This window comes from Neolamprologus brichardi, chromosome 8 (assembly GCF_056152115.1).
Source record: "Neolamprologus brichardi isolate AB-2024 chromosome 8, ASM5615211v1, whole genome shotgun sequence".
NCBI lineage: Eukaryota > Metazoa > Chordata > Actinopteri > Cichliformes > Cichlidae > Neolamprologus > Neolamprologus brichardi.
In genome coordinates this window covers 10,995,004-11,012,624 of record NC_142111.1, presented here as the reverse complement: position 1 = coordinate 11,012,624, position 17,621 = coordinate 10,995,004, and the positions used below count along the sequence as shown (strand labels likewise).

General features: G+C 42.1%; 1 protein-coding gene across 3 annotated transcripts in view; it reads left to right on the top strand.

Annotated features, from left to right (window-relative positions):
* ntn2 (netrin 2) overlaps positions 1 to 17,216 on the top strand; it is a 44,311-nt gene extending 27,095 nt beyond the window's left edge. For all 3 annotated transcript variants that reach the window (XM_006808017.3, XM_035915441.2, XM_035915442.2), the window contains exons 4-7: positions 4,126 to 4,275; positions 6,621 to 6,674; positions 11,506 to 11,580; positions 11,676 to 17,216. In XM_006808017.3, coding sequence (XP_006808080.1) covers positions 4,126 to 4,275; positions 6,621 to 6,674; positions 11,506 to 11,580; positions 11,676 to 12,061 — 665 coding nt within the window. In that variant the 3' untranslated portion in view covers positions 12,062 to 17,216. The remainder of the gene's footprint in view (positions 1 to 4,125; positions 4,276 to 6,620; positions 6,675 to 11,505; positions 11,581 to 11,675) is intronic.
* The last annotated feature ends 405 nt before the right edge of the window (positions 17,217 to 17,621 follow it).

Here is a 17,621-nt window from a genome sequence, read left to right as displayed (position 1 = left end):
TTACCAACCACAAGTCACGAGCAAGGATCGCTTCGCGTCACGTCAGTCATTAATAGAGTAGAAAATATTTGTTTATAGATATATGTGATTATATGAAAATGTCCCAGATTATTACTTTAAATGTAGTTTAGCTTTTTCTTTGGCGCTACTCGGTGCTAAATGTTTACAAAATGTTCAAACAAACACTGATTGAGCCAGTCTATGTGTTTGAGAAAGGGGAGAAGTAGTAATATTTTATGAGTGGAAACATATGTTGTCATGGCAACTCTTACTATATATGTGTATATATATATATATATTTTTTAAAAATCAGCATGTCTGATTTGCCATACCATAGCAGAGAGAAATGATTTGATACTATGCCTGGAGTCTTTCTGGCCACCCCACCGAATGTTTCCCCCCTTGCCCACACACCACATAATATTTTCATGTAACCAATGCATTTCTCATGGAAAATTGATTTCATTATTTCACATTTGCAGTGATATTTTTCATCCCTATATTATGCTGGAAATATTGCAAAAATAACACTTGTTTCCTGTATTTGATGCTCGAGAAAATACTCAAATAAATAAGAGTGTTTTGTAGCCGTATGATCCAGATGAAGGTTTAAAAAAAATCACTTCCAGAACATAAAAAACGGCACTAGTGAAAGCTGCCAACACTCATAGCCATGAAGATCTCCTGGCTGAAATTTCACGGTGGGAATCTCTCACTGGCTTCTCGTCAGTTTTCCTTCTGCAGCCTGTAATATAACACCGAGAGGTTAGAAATGGCATGATATCAGGCCGCAGTTGCCCGTGGTAGTTGCAATGAGATGTTGAGCCATTCATCATGTAATGGCTAACAAAGATTACAAAAAAAACCCCTCCACAGCGACTTGGTCACATACCTTAAAACTCAAGTCATTTGACCTGTTAATGCACTGAAACAATAACAGAAAGGGATCTGCTGCACCCTTGACAACAGATCCACTCTGAGATGTGCGTCCCTATGTGCAAATAATTCTCTCATCTTTCATTTCCTGCTGTACCTGGAAGCATAATGTTTTCACACACATGCAGGCCCCTTGACACTACAGTTTCTCCGCAATCCGAGTCAAGTGATCAGGTTATAAACAGTTTAACACCCTCCTTTCCAAAAGCTCCAGATGTGACAGAATCCAAGCTTACATTTATAAAGCTGAGGGGGCCAGCTCCATGATTGATCCACAGCCTTCTAGGAGATGTCATTTTCTTTTGCTCTCTTTTTCTTCATCTCTGTCTTGCCAGATGGTTTACAACCAGGACCTCTGATTGCACCCTGACTTATGACTTCTCTCACTCTGCCTTTCTACAAACCCATTAAACCTTTGTCTTCCTCTTATTCTCATACCAGCATCCATGATTTTCTTTCCAGCCCTTTGCTTTCCATGTCCTTTCTGCCTGTGACCCGGTCGCGACAGAGGTCAGGGGTGTGGTATTGTTGAAGGGGGTGCGTGTCATGTCGTCATGTCTGAAATGGAGTTACTGCAATAAAATACAGGTGTGTTCAGAGGAGGAGGCGGGAATAGAGGGAGGCTGGTGGGCGGTACAGAATCTAGAAGGGGTTGTGTCTGTTACTGATCAAACTTGTCTAGGTCTAGTTGTCTGTTCACAGTGTGAGGCGTATTTGAAGGACTCTAAACACAAAACCAGGATTCCTGAAGTAACGTGGATATTTTAAGTCCACAAATCTGGAAGCTACTTTCCATGACAGCAGACAAAGGCTGTCTTCCATGTGTCCTCACCCCCAACTGCTCACAGCGGATGGCTGCCCAGCCGTGAGCCTGGTTGTTCTGGAAGTTTCTTCTAGTTAAAAGGGAGTTTTTCCTTCCCGCGGTCGCCAAGTGCTAGCTCATAGGGGATCATCTGATTGGTTGGGGTTTAAGTATTAAATGCCTTGATGTGACTGTTTTTGTGATTTGGCGCTACATAAATAAAACTGAAGTGAACAAAGTGCAGTCACCACAAGTTGAGTAACACAGTCACTTAAAATCACTTGAATCGCTTAAAACAAGCAGACGCCTGAGAAAGGGACTGCAAATCCCAATGCAGCGCCTGTCACATCTGCAGTCACATAGGCTTGAAAAGCCATCAACATCTGAGGACATTTTTACAGCTTTCTAACTGGCTCTAGCCTCTGCACATAAAACCTCAGTTTGAGGAAGGAAGGCTGGGGGTTAGACTGACACGACCAAACCCCCGTCTCCATCCTGCCTGCCCCTGACAGCTCGTTCAGATCTGGCCGTTACTGGTTATTTACTGAACAATGTGAACACTGACAGTAACCTCTGAACTCCAAACAGTCCGAGTCTCAATTAGAAGGGAAGCGAGGGGGTCGCTGTGCATCATTCGCAGTTTGACAGGGCTGGTCAGTATAAACAATGTTAAGTGATCAGTGCAGAGACAATAGCTTGTAAAACTTCTTGCCTTTGTCACATGTCTCTGCAGGAACAACTTGGGATTATGACATGGGTCATCTCACATGTGCTTTTCCTTTGGTCTGAAAGCGTTTTTCATTACTTGAAAAACTGTAAAAGTTGACGGACCAATGCACTACATCATTTGAGTTTTATTGAGAATGCAAACTTCAGGAAAATTCCAAATAGTTCCTAGCCAGAAGCAGAAGAAACTCTGGCTCTAAATGAAGGTGGAGGTTGCTGGCACAGCCTAAAAAGTGTCTGGTGACCCACGGCACCCGATTAGTCCTGCATCACACCCTGCCACATGCTTAACGTTCTTGTCCTTAGTTCAGTCGCACTTTACCAAGTGCCTTCAAAGCTCAAGTTTCCCATTGGAGTCTGCGTGACTCAAATAATGGGGATTTTGCACTCATGATGAAGCATCAGATTTACATCTCGGCTTCAAACAGTGTGCAGCCACTTTGACACCTGTAGACTTTGTTGGCCTTGCCAGAAAAGGCAGACACGATTCTAAAGATCTGAGCTGAGCTAATCTCCCCACACCCTGCCGTCATGCAGACACTCTTGGGTCAGTTTCAGCCATTTAAACGCTCGCTTTGCCGATCCAACAGGTGGTAGGGTCCTCTCCTTTGTTGTAGCAACTTAAAAAAAAATCGCCGGGCGCAAATAAACACATTAACAGTTTCGTCAGGTGGTGGGAAGAAACCGTGGCATGTTAGCAGCTGCCTTTCCCTGGCAAGCTCTGTAGAAGTCTGTTGGATTACAGGGTTTTTCCCTTGTATGAAATATTGGTCCTTCTTGCCTTTTCTTGATAAGCCTGGACAATTACAACTATTGTGTTACAGCTGAGGCCCTTGCAAGTTTGCTTTTGCCATTTTTTTCGTTAGTCTGAGAGTATTTTTCCAAAGTGTCAGGCTGAAAACAAAGGGGGAAAAGGCAGAGTTTTCCTACTGGGTTTCATGGCTTATTGTGTTTTTGCTCTCACACTTCCTGTGTTCTTGTAAGCTTTTGTCAAATGGCTTCAGCCAACACTCTATGCCTCATATAATTAACTGCTCTTCATACTCCCAAAAAAACTAATGAGTTAAAGTGGCTTAAATAAATCACCTAGAAAAGCAAACCTCAAAAGTCTTGCCAAAGTGAGGTGACCGGAGCATTGCCTGTTGGTGTTGGCATTTGGTGGGCATCCACGGAACTTTTGGGAAGTGATGAAACAGCAGAGCGTGTGTTACCAGGCAGGCAGGCACTAGACTGCACGCAGCATTCAGGAAAGAGGAAACGAGCATTTGGTGTGCGTCTCCTGCTGAAACTGATGCACAACATGCATCGTTCACCCAAACTAATAGCTTTCTGTGCTTTTAGTTGTCCTGTAATGTCCTCCACACAAATATCTTATTTCTCATCAGTTTTCTGGATATGCATGCAGTTTTTCACAATGCAGTAGTTTGAGAATCCTAGGTATAAAGGCTAAAGACATGTGGGCCCCCAAACATTCAGTATTAATGCAGTCAATCAATCATTAATCAATAATATTTACTGTATTTCGGAGGAGTTTTGTCTTGTCATTTTGCATTTTGCAACATGTTTGATGAACAGGTATCTCTTATCTATTTTATCTGCCCCACTATCCTCCATCCCTCTTTGACATCTTCTCTCTCCCCCCCCCCCCCCCCCCCCCCCAGCTTGTGACTGCCACCCTGTGGGCGCAGCAGGCAAGACATGCAACCAGACCACAGGCCAGTGCCCCTGCAAGGACGGTGTCACGGGCATCACCTGCAACCGCTGCGCCAAAGGGTACCAGCAGAGCCGCTCGCCCGTGGCCCCCTGCATCAGTGAGTAACTCAGACACACATCCACACGCAGCCACCAGTTACTGCATGCGACACTGATCAGATCGTCATGGTTAATTTTATCAGCTTGCCTGTGACTATTAAAATCTGACAAAAAGCATGATCCATAGCTAAAGGCAGCACATACCCAAACCATGAAGAATACAGAACATAAGTGAAAACATACTTTTATGTAGTCTTTCTGGCTATCTGACATACATAACCCAAGTGTGTGTGTGCGCCTGCCGTATTTGGATATATTTGTGAGGACCAAAAATTGGAATGCTACTATACTTGTGGGGACAACAGTCAGTTGTGGGGACAAAATGCCTGTCCCCACAACTTTGAAGGCATTTTCGGTTTAGGCTAATGGGTATGGTTAAGGCATTAATTTTTGAAAGGTTAGGGTAAGTGGCTAGGGAAAGCCTTTTGTCATTTAGATGTCCTCACTAGGATATGAAAACGTGTGTGTGTGTGTGTGTGTGTGTGTGTGTGTGTGTGTGTGTGTGGTACATGTGGTACATGTGATGACTTGCATAGCCACTGAAACTGCAATGACATTTCATGGAGAAGAGCCCAAAACGTGAGGCAAACGAGCACCCCAGCATAAAGTTGGGTTAAATTGAAATGCGATCCATGCTAAAGGAACAAAGAGGCATACTGTTGTTAACGCTTGTGCTGTTATTCTACTTTCTTTTAACTATGTACCATATGTGTTTGTGTGTGTGCTCTAGTAGCTGTGTTTAGGTTTTTGATTTCCTGTAACAAGCGAATGTGAGTCCACGCAAGTTATGAATTTTGCCCATGGGCCCAGCACGTGTCTGTACCACATTGCAAACAATCAAAAGATAGCCTCCACCAAATCAAGTCATGCCGTGCCGTGTCCAGCTCTGCCACACTGTGCCACACGGTGCCATGTTGTTCCTCTTGCATGCAGCTCCGAAGCAGATGGCGGATAGGCAAGAAGGAGAAGACGACCATGGTCATGGATGGCAGACTATACTCGTTTTAGTGCCATTAGGTGAACTATCTATCAAGAACAAGAGGAATGGTGGGTGTGGGCATGCTTAAGCTATGCACATTATGACAACCCTGTCTGCCATTATAAACTGATGTCAGCATATTACCCCTGGAGGATACTGTATCCCAAGACAGAAGACAAATCCATTAAGAAGCCAATTAGTATGATGGCAGCAACCCACATCTGAATGATCCTTTCATCATCTGTCTATCTTCACAAGATGTGGCCATCAGGGCAAAGGGTCTCAAAGTGGCTTCTAGCAGCTGCGCCTGCCTTTACAAAGCTCCGTGCCCTTGTTTGTTTTTGTTGGCAGGGTGTCCATAATTTTAGAGAGACAACTGCTGCTTTTGCCTCAAAACAGCTTTCCAAGAAACCCCCCTCTACCTCCTGCCAACACACTCTCACACACTCGGTCCAACCCCTGAACCTCCAAATCCAATCAAAAGCAGATCCTCTGGGTGGATGCTAAGCCGGCGTTCCAGTAATTCTGTTTACGGTAAAAGGAGAGGGGCCTGTTGTTAGCATTAGCATTTGTATTGGAAAGATGCATACGATTAAAGGAGAAGTCCTGGAGGAATTCCACAAGGCACTTTTTTTTTTTATTGTAGCCAGCGGGCACAACAAGGGAGGGCTCTATCTGTCTCAAGATGATCCCACCAAAATTGCCCCTTTGCCATCCGTCCATCTGTCTATACATGCTTGCATGGAGATTGCACAGCAGTGTTAACCCCACATCTGTTAGAGGAGGATGAAATTAATCTAGTGTAGCCACCTTGCCATTGTGTGCCTACTTTCAATGCGCTGACTCCTCGAAAACTGGTTTATGGTGTGATTTTTGTGAAGCATCAACTAAAATTGGACTTTGATTATTTCTTCCAGTTAGTCTGAAGATCTCCTTAAAAAATTACACTGAAACCGCTGCATTAGTCTATGGCATGTATGGTTTATTTGAACCGGTCTTCCCTCTCACCACCAATAAGTATTCCTGTCAGTCTGTTAGCGTTTATCTAGCACGTCTGTCTGCAAAGCCCGGTGTATTTTCATAAGTTTGACATATAGTACACCACAAACCTACTGTGTGACAACCCTGATTCTTCTTCTTTTTTTTTCAGTGACCTCAAAGAGCACTTTTTACTTCTTCTCAGTACTATTTCCCATCCCACCTCCATATTTGGGATCACATTTAATGAATTTGAACACACTTTGTTTCTTTGACCACACGTGCTGTCATTGTAGGCCGGCAGCCAGATCATTTCAGACATACTTGAAAGGTGTGGACTTAGAATTAATCGTTGAAATAACTTTGTGTTTCTTGTGCGTGTTTCAGAAATCCCTGTGGTCAACCCCACAGCTGTCGTGAGCAGCACAGAGGAACCAGCAGGTTAGTATATACTCCTTGCACCTTGAGCACCCCTACTTTATGAGAGGAACAAAAACATAATATTTAATATTTCTGGACACGTATTTTAAGGCGTGGAATAAATATTAATAGAGGGCGGGTCTGCTCATTTGAAGTTCTCAGCAAAGGAAACGAGTGCACTGGGGACGGAAAAATTTTACATTGTCTTAAAAACCTGTGTCCTTGGCATAGTTTCCCCAACCGCTAGCCTCAAGTTAGTGGAGACACGCTGTGCTCAGACTTTAAGTGCAGCTTTAAGCCAAGGGCAGCAGATAGGCAGCTGAGACGATTAGTTACAGTTTAGTTGGGAGATATAGTGGAAGGGGAACGTTGCGAGGCATGAAAAGAGTGTTGGCAAGTAACTGGGGGAAATTTGTTCAGTCACTCCCTCTAACACTCTAGGCTTCGGTCAATTACCCTGTCCGCATTTTTCATTCTACAACTATTTGATTTAAATGGCGGTGTTGATTTGGAAATGTTGATTCATTAGTGGATTTATAACATATATCATCACTGAAATGGCAGACTGTGCACCCCTCCCAAATTTGCTACCACTGCCATTCTTTTTAAAGCAATAATGGTTTTCTTGTTTTTATGTCCTTTCTCTTCTAAAAATAATATGTATTTTCAGAACCCTCACAATAAATTTTCAAAGTTTAACTTTCGACTTAACTTTCGAGGTTGCATGCTATAAATTTTGAGGACTCGATTCATAGAGTTCAAGATGTTTATAATGGCTCTTACCGAGGTCCACATAAAAGGCCAAAATTGGTTGTACACTCCAAATAAAAACCTCCAGATATGTCTAACAGTGTGAAATGAAAAACATTCTTCTGGTGAAGAGTTTAACGAGAATTCGTGAAGTTTCTAAGGTAAATGTTGTAAACTAGCTAAGCTAAGCTAACCGGTTACTGGTTAGCTTAGCTAACCGGTTAGCTTAGCAAAAAGCCTGGACAAAAAAATGGGGGAAAGAAATGGTTTATTACAACAGATTAATCATGGTAGGTTAATTATTGAAATTTAGGGCAGATAATTGCATAAAATAGATCCAATTGGGATCAAACGTTACCTAAAATGATTTCAATTAGGTGAGGTGAATTCTAGCCAAAGATCTTTCATCTCATTTTTTTTTTACCATTACTATGTTTACAAGTGAGTGTAGTTAAAGTAAAACATAAAATCAGGTCTTTAAATTATGTAAATACAACCTCAGATGAACAGCACATGATTATACTGTGTTATTATTTTTTAAAAATACTAACGCAAAATGCAGAATTGTGTGTGAAAGTACACCCTCAGTGTGAGCATCTCTATAAAAGCTGAAGTTCGGACAGTTTGTAGGTCTGAAGTATTCAATTGTGTATTAGCACAACATTAAAGAGGAAATGCATCAGAAATCATCTCAGAGAAGCAACTGATGCTGGTCACCAATCTGCGAAGTTGGAACTAATAATTTGAAATCCATCATTGTAGAGTGAGAAAGAATATTCCACTGGTGAAAAACATTCAAAACCGTTAGCAGGAGTGGATGTCCCAGCAAATTCACCCCAAGGTCAAGACCGTACAATGTTCAAAGAAACTTCAAAACAGAAAGGCTACACCTCAGACTGCACGTGTCTCAGCATGGTCAATGTTAAGTTCATGATAATACGATTAGAAAAAGACTGGACAAGTATGGATTGTTTGGAAGTGTCTCCAGGAGGAAACTTCTTCTCTTTCAAAAGAACATGGCAGTACAACTCAAGTTTGCAAAATTGCATCTGGAAAAAATTCCTTTGGAAACATTGGAACTGACAGAGGGTGTACTTTCTTTTTACTGTGACTGTAAGTCCTGAATTTAATTTTCCTTAGACTCGCAGCTTCTTCACTTATTTACAACTTGTTCTGTATAACCTTTTACCGCCATCGCTTGGGTCTTTTTAACCCAGAGAGTCCAGCCCTTTCTTGTTTACTACTTTCCTGGGAAAATGTTACAGGGTCTAAGAACACAAGAGTCATTGATTGTCAATTCACCTCAGCTTCTACCAAACACACCAGAGCATTTCCCCCATCTTTCTCCTTCCTAAACTACCACAGAAAGAGCTTCACCATCAGAAACCTAAGGCCCCCAAAATCTTTTTGTGTAAGGGGCGTTGGATGCAATTTGTCCTTGTCATGGCACAGTGAAAGGGGCTCAAGGGAAAGAGGGCATCGAGAGCCTTGGAGCCAATTGTGCATGTTTTCAGCAGGCTGGCCTTCTGGGTCATTGGGCAATTCACCGAGAGCTTTTCCAGGTGATCACCCAGCAGTAAGTAGTGCTTCATGGGAAAGAGCATACTGTCGCCCCAGCCAGAGTTTCAAGAGCAGGTTAGCCACTGTATACAAAAACAGAGACCTACATACACAAAACAGCTGTGATCTAATGAAATCCATGCTCATCTCATGCACATGCATGCCTGTCACAGCTGCATGCATACTTACATGAATACCACATACTCGGTACTAATGAGAAAGCCCTTAAGAAGGCTGTGATATTCTGCATCATTTATTTAAAGTAAAACGCACACACATACACTACACACCTTTGCACTCATCCACACCTAAACTCATTGCAGCGTATTGAAAGTCATCTTCTTTCTCCTTTTGTCTTTCCCTTTCTGTCCTCTCTCTGGATAATAAAATCTCCAGCACTCTGATATACAGCCAACCTTTCTGGACGTTTTAATGAGCTCCTCGGTCCCCCGTTTCTTCCTCCTCCTCAGTTCTTTCACAAAAAAAATGAACAATTCAACACCCTTTCACTCATACAACATTCCCAAAAGGGTCATTTTTCTCTTTTTTTGTTTTTAAACTTGGACATTTCGTGTCCAGCGATTTTTATTTGGTTTTCTTTGGAAAGCAAAAACGGCTAAATGGTTATTCCTTTTGAAGGGAACGAGATTCCGCACCGCAGATACCAGTCCACTTACCAGCGTGTGGTTTGTTGGTGGTCAACTTTTCACGTCCCTTCATTAGAAGTCACTAAAACTCTTTTTTCTTTTGCAATTTCAGTTCACCATTTTTTTTTTTTTAAACTTATTTTGTATCCTTCTCATAGATTTTTCTTTTTATGCTGTGGATTCTGTGTCAACCACAGATGAGTCTTACTAACAAACAACAGCATTTTTCTTTCTGCAGCTCCAGTGGCAGAAATTGAGTTAAAAGCACAGTGAATGCTTTAAATTTTAAAAGGGATTCTTGTCATCGTTTTAGCGCACTTCATCTGTTTAAGCCTATTTAATCATGCTTATCTTCTCAGTTTCCCTTTCCTTTTGCTCTTTGTTCTTGCAAAACATGTTTTCCGATCTCCGAGAATACCGACATGGCAAAACAAATATTTCAGGATTACAAGAAAATAAACCACGCGATGTAATTACATGCATATGCTTTCAAATCTTTGAAGGGTTCTATAACACAACTGAGAGTTTCTTTCCGACCTTTCTGGTCCATTGAAACTGCTGTACACAGCTATTCCTCAACATAAAATTACAAACAAATTCAATATATATATATATATTTTTTAAATTTGACTCAGGTTGCAGGTAAGCTGTGAGTCATATAATAGAAGGAAAGGTGGCTGCTCAGGTTCCAAATGCTGAAATCAAGTGCCAAAGTGTTTCCAGCGCCACATGCCTGCTCTTTGGCCAAAATCTGCATGAGGGAAAAGCTGGATTGAAAAAGATGCTGGAGGACACAGAACAACTAAACCAAACCGTGGCTGGCCTTAAAGTCGGTCAGAAAAAGATCAGAGAATCGTCATCCAGCCAAGAAATCAATTTTGACTGTCATATTCATAAACGTACAAACCACATCATTTGCAACCCCACCTACTAATGGTCAGCAGAGGTCATCGGTCCAGTGTGTGGTCTTAGTTGTCACTCTGGCAGCCAAGGCCTATCCACATTCATCCAACCATGACCTGCTTCCACCACGCTCTGCCTTTTCTCAAGGCCCCGGAGAACATGTCAAACTGAACACTTTTACTCCTCTGGTATGTTTCACTTGCCTCCCAGCACTGGCTGTTGCAGGGATTTGGATGTGTGATTTGTCAGAAGCTGTTTTTTAGCGCACAAAAACCACACCAAGCCCAACTATTATTTAGCGCTGCTCCAGTTTTCCTTTCAGCCTTTGGCAACATCAGTCAGTTTGTAAAGGCAAGTGTAAGTTTACTCAGTTATTATAGAAAAAAATACACATGTATTTAAAAAGTAGATCATGCTTTGATGTGTATTTTTTTTGTATTTGTAGAAAAATTTGAAATATATTAATGGGACGGGGAGTCAAAGTTGACCTTTCTATATAGAAATCAGCACATATCACAATGTTATGTTTATATTTGCTTGATCACTGCGTTTTATATTTTAAAGTGATGTGACACTAATTATGCATTACAACGTGTTAGTAAGACTGAGCAAATATGAAAGATTCATGTGCTCCTTTGGTACCTTTTTCACCAATACTGTGAATGTGCCTAGTCTATAAATGCTTAAACACATTTCCACCACAAAAAAGAAGACTGATGACTTGTGTCAAAAATCTGTCCCAAAGGGAGGGTTCACAAGTGACTGGCATTTGGAGTCTGCAGATTCTGTTGACCATGATATTCTTCCCAAGGAAATCACACCGACTTCTGTTAGTAACACTATGCAACATTTGGTTCCCAAATCTGTCAAAATGAAGGATGGTTTTTAGTGCACCAAGAGAGAACTGGCCCCAGCCACATGTTGGTGGAAAACAAGCACTGGAGTCACTGCCTGCATTTCAGGTGTGAACTTGGTTGTCCTTATTTTTGCAGATTGTGAGTCCTACTGTAAACCAGTGAAAGGCAACTTGAAGATCAACATGAAGAAATACTGCAAGAAGGATTATGGTAAGAGAGCAGAATTCCTTTCCATACCATTAATTAAAAAGCGTAAAGAGTTTTGAGCGTTCACCTGAGTGTGTTTCTTGCACATGTGTTCCCAGCTGTCCAAGTGAACGTGCTGGACATGGAGACGGTGGGTGACTGGGCCAAGTTCTCCGTTAGCGTGGTGGCTGTGTACAAGAGCCGGGGCGAACCCTTAAAGCGAGGTGACAACATCTTGTGGGTACACATGAAGGACCTTGCCTGCAAGTGTCCCAAAATCCAGATGAGCAAACGATTTTTGGTGATGGGTGGCGCTGAAGGTGGAACGGGCCCAGGAGCAGGTCCAGGAGTCGGGCCCGGAGGTGGAGCCAGCAGTCCGGGGGCGGAGCGCATAGGCTTGGTGGCCGATAAGAACAGCCTGGTGATCCAGTGGAGAGACGTTTGGACGAGACGTCTGAGGAAGTTCCAGCGCAAGGAGAAGAAGGGGAAGTGCAGCAAAGCATGATTGGGAAAAGCAGCGTCCATCCCTACCTCTCCCTTCACAGCACTCAATCACAAATCCTGACTCTTGACTTCTCTTATCCCCGGCCACTCGAGTCCTTTCTTCTCCTCCATTGTGGGAACGCTGCACATTACAAAGACTGCATGTACCCTGCCTGTTTTAAGGACCACGTTTTGTGTATATTGTATAATTATTTTCATTTTTATTTTTCAAGTTTTTTTCATTGTAAGGCCACTTGTCTATTTGTCCAATTGGTTTGCCTTAAAAAGGGACCATTAAAAAGGGTGTGAAGTGTAGACAAAAGCAGGCGCCATTTCCCCTCTCGACGACGGCAACTGAACTGTCCAACCCCCTGCTAAAAAATACAACCCCCTGACCTCCACCTGTCAAAACTGCCTGTCTTCTGCCATTTTAAGGTATTTTCATGCAAGACTACCAATGCTCACCCCTCACTGTTCTCTGAGGATTTTATTATAGAGTGTTTATCACTTCACAGACTGATATCAGCAACAAGACAAGCTACAGATCTCCAGCTTGGCCACCTCACACTGATGACCTTCAGCATTTTCCTGTCAAAACAGGCCTAATTTCTCAAGGTCTTTGCAGTATCTTCTTTGGACTATAGGACTTCTGTGTCCTACAAGGAACCAAGGGCTCCCTTTGCAGGGACATTTTCCACAGCAAACCTCAGTCACACCACCACTGCTGCTGCCGCCACCACCATACAGCCCTCACAGAATAAACTGCTCACGTAGGCTCTTATACGGTCAAGTACCCGATGCCACTGCTCATACTAGAGTTTGTATATCTTGTGTGGCTACTTTGCTATCTCAGCCATCCACATCCTTATTTGAGATGTATCCCTTTGTTGCATTGAGCACGAGTGAGTCACATTGCAGGCCTCTTCACCACTATTCCCTCTTACGAGTGGTTTATAAAGTCACCATCATGACTCATGGCCTGTCACTTTGTGGAAGATGAAGCGGTGCAGACCGAATTTCAGAACAAAACCAACTTTTCCATTGAGACTTTTGCGCTTCGTGGATATTCTCTTTGCTGGGTACAGCTCTTCCAGACGTTGCTGTGTGGCCAGCGTCACTTATGTCTTTAAAAATGGCCGAACATTTCATTGTGTTGACTGATGAAGACTGGCAGGCTTTTGTTTGCCACAACAAGAGATTGAAACAAGAGTTCCTTTTTCATGCAGTAAAAACACAAAAACAAGTTGGATAAAGAAAAGACGTAGCTGTGTTGTTGGGTTTTTTCGTTTTTGTTTTTCATTCCTTGCTTAGTATTTTGACAAAATGAATGAGCCTGGAACATTTTTAGTGCTCACTGATTGTATTATGACATGAGAGGATCATATTTCAGTCCTCATGTGCTTTGTTAAGTTTGCATGTTTGTGGGTTTTTTTCTTTTTCTTTTCTTTTTTTTTTTTTTTTTTGCTGGTCCATCAAATCCTTACAGGGAGCAGAGAGAGGTAAACCAATATGAGCATGAAGATCCAAAGGAAAACTTCCCAGGTCATCTTCCACCACTTGCCCACCCCAAATGCATAACCCTGTCATGCCTTGCCAAATAAGGGTAGTCAGTTTTTAAATTCAATTAAGAGACTATGAAAGTCAGGACCAACGAATTAACCGCAGAGAGACCCATCTGGTTGCTCTCAAGCTTTTTATCTGCCTTTTGCAGTTATTTCATTTTGTAAACGACTTTACAATTTATTTAAATAGAGTACAATATAAACACACAGTTTAGTTGAGGGGCACATCAAGCTCACATAGCAGTGAGTGTTCCTACAGGCATCTCATGCTAGCTTGTGGTTACGCTCCTTTGGCTTTGGCGGCATGTTTGGTTTGTCATTCCTCCAAAAGTGTCTCTCCTCTGCTCTCGTCTGTGTGTCAGCCACAAACTCCCTCCCTCCACCTCTTTCCCCCCAACCCCCCCGAATTCCCCTTTTAACCCATTTTGCATGTTGTGTATTTAGTGTTTTAGATAAGTGAAAGCACAGAAAGAGGCTTCCAGACTCCTCTGTGGTGTATAGTACTGCACTGTAGTTCTTGTTTTCTGAGAATGTAAATCAATCTGCAAAGAAAAGACACACAGGTAAATGGTCTGATTGTGTTTATGACGTGTTATTAGAACTGAGGACGTCTAATGGCATGATATTTGATGCTGTTATGAACTCTGAACATGACTAGATGTTGTTCAAACGATTGTGGCTCTTCATGCTTTTCTCTCTCATCAAGACATTTTTTGTTTTTGTTTTTTATAATACAATGCAAAAACAAGTTGTAACCAAAATGAATTATAAGCCACCACGACTTCTGATGTGTGACAAAAAAAAAAAAAAAAAAAGCAGACGTTTAAGTTTTCTATGGCACTATGCTGAGGGCACAAATCCCACTGATGGAATTTCTCAAAAATGCAGAAGCAGTCCTTTATTTATGTGTCGGCTGTCCTCTGTGACCTGTCAGACAGGTGGTGTTACAGTAGCACCCGTGTCCGCATCTTGGTATGTAAGTCTGGCATTCCGATGAATTGTCAAAATATTTGCCTCAGCTCCTTGAGCACCCAACACCCTCGTGAAGGAATTCCACAAAATTCTTTCTCTTCTAGTTTTCACGTGATATGTCACACTATAGGAACGCTTCCAAAAGAGGCTTTTTCCGATGCCCGTTGATCATTTTTGCCAGTTCAGTTTACCCAAAATGCTGGATAGTTCTTAAACTATACACATATATAACTATCCTGCCAGCAAATCTTTAGAGTGTGGCACTGCATGGGAACACATTTACCCTAAGGGCCCCGTTGTACCAGCCAAGCAGATAAAAGTGTACAATCATGTCAGGTTTTACTGCTCACATGGTCACAGATCAGACGGACATGTTGTAAGATGACTTGGTGGAGAAAAAAGTATAGATGGAGGCGATTTCCCTTATATCAGTGCTGATGCAGAGGTTTTTTTCGGAGTAGCGACACCTATTGTTCCGAGGAGTACTGTAGCAGCTTCCTGCACCATAAATGTTTAGGACTATAATGATGACGTTGCCTGTGGCGTACAAAAAGACCAGCGTGAAAGGTATGCTGAGGTATCCTGTCATGCAGCTGCTGCGGCCAGATCACACCAATCCACCACAGCAACTGATCTTGTCAATAGCAACTCATGAAACTGCTATTGGAAATAAGTTTCACTATAATGATGTTAAACAAAATGTTCCTGGTGTGTCACTTCTGCCATAAAACGTTTGAAGCCAGCAGCTGATGGATCACCATGTGTTAGCTAGCTAGTTTTAGCTAAAGCGCCCTTGTCTTTGTTTTAATAGTTGAGGGCTTTTTTACCTTCAAATCTAAAAGAGCAAATCAAATCAAGATTAGGTATGTTTGTGCTTTTGCACTGCAGTGTAAAGTGAAGGAATCTCCACTAAATGCACTATATGGACAAAAGTAGTATACCTCACACCTACAAGAGCTTCTCAGGTACCAAAATCCATGTCGTGAAGCTCCTGGCACACAGCTTCTGTGCTGATGTTAATGCTAAACAAGGTTTGCAAATCTGCAGTTATTGAGTCACAGGTGCACCTTAGCGGTTGCTCTGTAACGTCACATGGCCTTCCACTTTGTCACTATTTTTAAACACGCCCATGTTTGCGATAATACCACCGATAGCTTATCGTAGAATATCTGGAAGAGGGGAAAAAATTACACATGTGATGGATTTCAATGAGCTCTTTAGAACTGATCTTTCACAAATGCTTGTAAAAGCAGACTGCGTTGCTAGGTGCTTCATTTTATACACCTGTGGCAATGGGTTTGAAAACACTTGAATTCATTAAAAGGTGTGGTCCAAAATCTTTTGTCCATGTAGAGTTCAAGTAAAACATCACCAGAATGGAGCGGGATCACATCTTTGTGTGAATCCTTTAAAAAGGATTGTAAACATTCATGGATTGTAAAAGATGAAATATTTACACGGTTCTCCTGCAGTTCTGTGGAGTGTCTGGTATGTAAGCTGGAAAAAAAATACAGTTTTCCCTGCAGGCCTCTGCACAGGTCACATGATCGAAAACTACAAACCAGCTTTTCCTTTTCTTAAGTGCCCACCCTGAACATCGAAATCAAAAAAGGTTAAAATTGGCCAGATTTTGTTTGAGTGGGGGGTTAGGGGGTGGAAGTGTAGCGCTTGTGAAAGCTATTTTGTGAGCCTCATAGAGAGAGCCATCCTGTTGTTTTATATTAACAAGCCCAGCAGCTTGGCAGTGGAACTGAGACCATAACTGCTTCACTTTGCTTCCTCCCCCCTGTTTTTTTTTTCCACAGCATTTATAGCATTCACAGGTGTGTGAGTTTGTGTGTTTAATTAACCTTCCCGAGCAAACAAGTGACACGCACAACTTGCAGAGAGGTGAGAGGAAACTTATTTGAAGTTTAGTGTTTTTGGGTGGGGGTAGGGTTCTGAAACGGTCCATGATGAAGAATTATATCACACACATTTTCTTGGTCAACTTCCCATTGTTTGTTTTTTGACTATTTTTTTCTTTTTTTGTGCACATGCGTCATTTTCATCCACACATTTGGCTTGTCCGGATGCATTTTTTTTTAAAATATTGTAAATATGTACTGAACTGCCTCTGCCGTTTATGTTGTCTTTTGTAAAGCATCACTTAGCCTGGGATGACTCACATTTATGGATGTACAAACCAGATGATTATGGATGTTATATGGATGTAGAAACCAGGAACATATGCTTTCGTGATCACGACCAGAAGACGTGGTTCAGATATTACACAGAATGTATTCCTTTCGGTTTTATGTTGTTTCCAGACAACAACCACCCAATTGTAAATGACTTTGAGGTGAATGGAGTAAAAACGTGACTGACTGGACCCTCTGCTTTTCCCATAGAGGTACAGATGGAAACTGACACACAAAGCCCACCATGTCCTGTTACATTAATGTCCTGGGAATAATGGTTCACTCACACAAAAATTGTCCACCTACCTTTTTGGGGGGAACAAAGGGATCCTGCCCTCAGTCTAGCACTGCTTTTCACTTCTGTTATATCGAAGTCTTCCTTGTACATTTTCCTCTGAGGCAATGAACCACTGACTTTTTAATCTAAATGGTAAAAAAATAAATTATTAGGTAATGAACTGTGCGTTGTGTTGATCATCTGTCTCTTTAATAGCGGCTATTAGCCTTAGCTGCAGAAATTATATAAAATTGATCATGTGTGTTTTCTCCATTGCTCAAACACAGTTGGCACTGCTCTGGTATGTTTCCACTCACGGGGGCTAGATGGGGGTTTGAAGAAGAGAATATTGGGTAGAGCGGCTCCCCTCCTCTATGAACGCTGCAAGAGCTAAAGCTCTGTAAATAAACAATGAGGCGCGCACACACAGTATATACACACAATTTAATGCGTTCCTCACCTTGGAGGAAACCCAACTCCAGAGAAAGGCTCAAAGCAGGAATCTCCTTACTCTCTTTCTCTTTTTTTTCACCTACAGTGTCCTCTCTTCCTCATTTCCCCACCCACTAACCAAACAGGCCAGCTCCATCC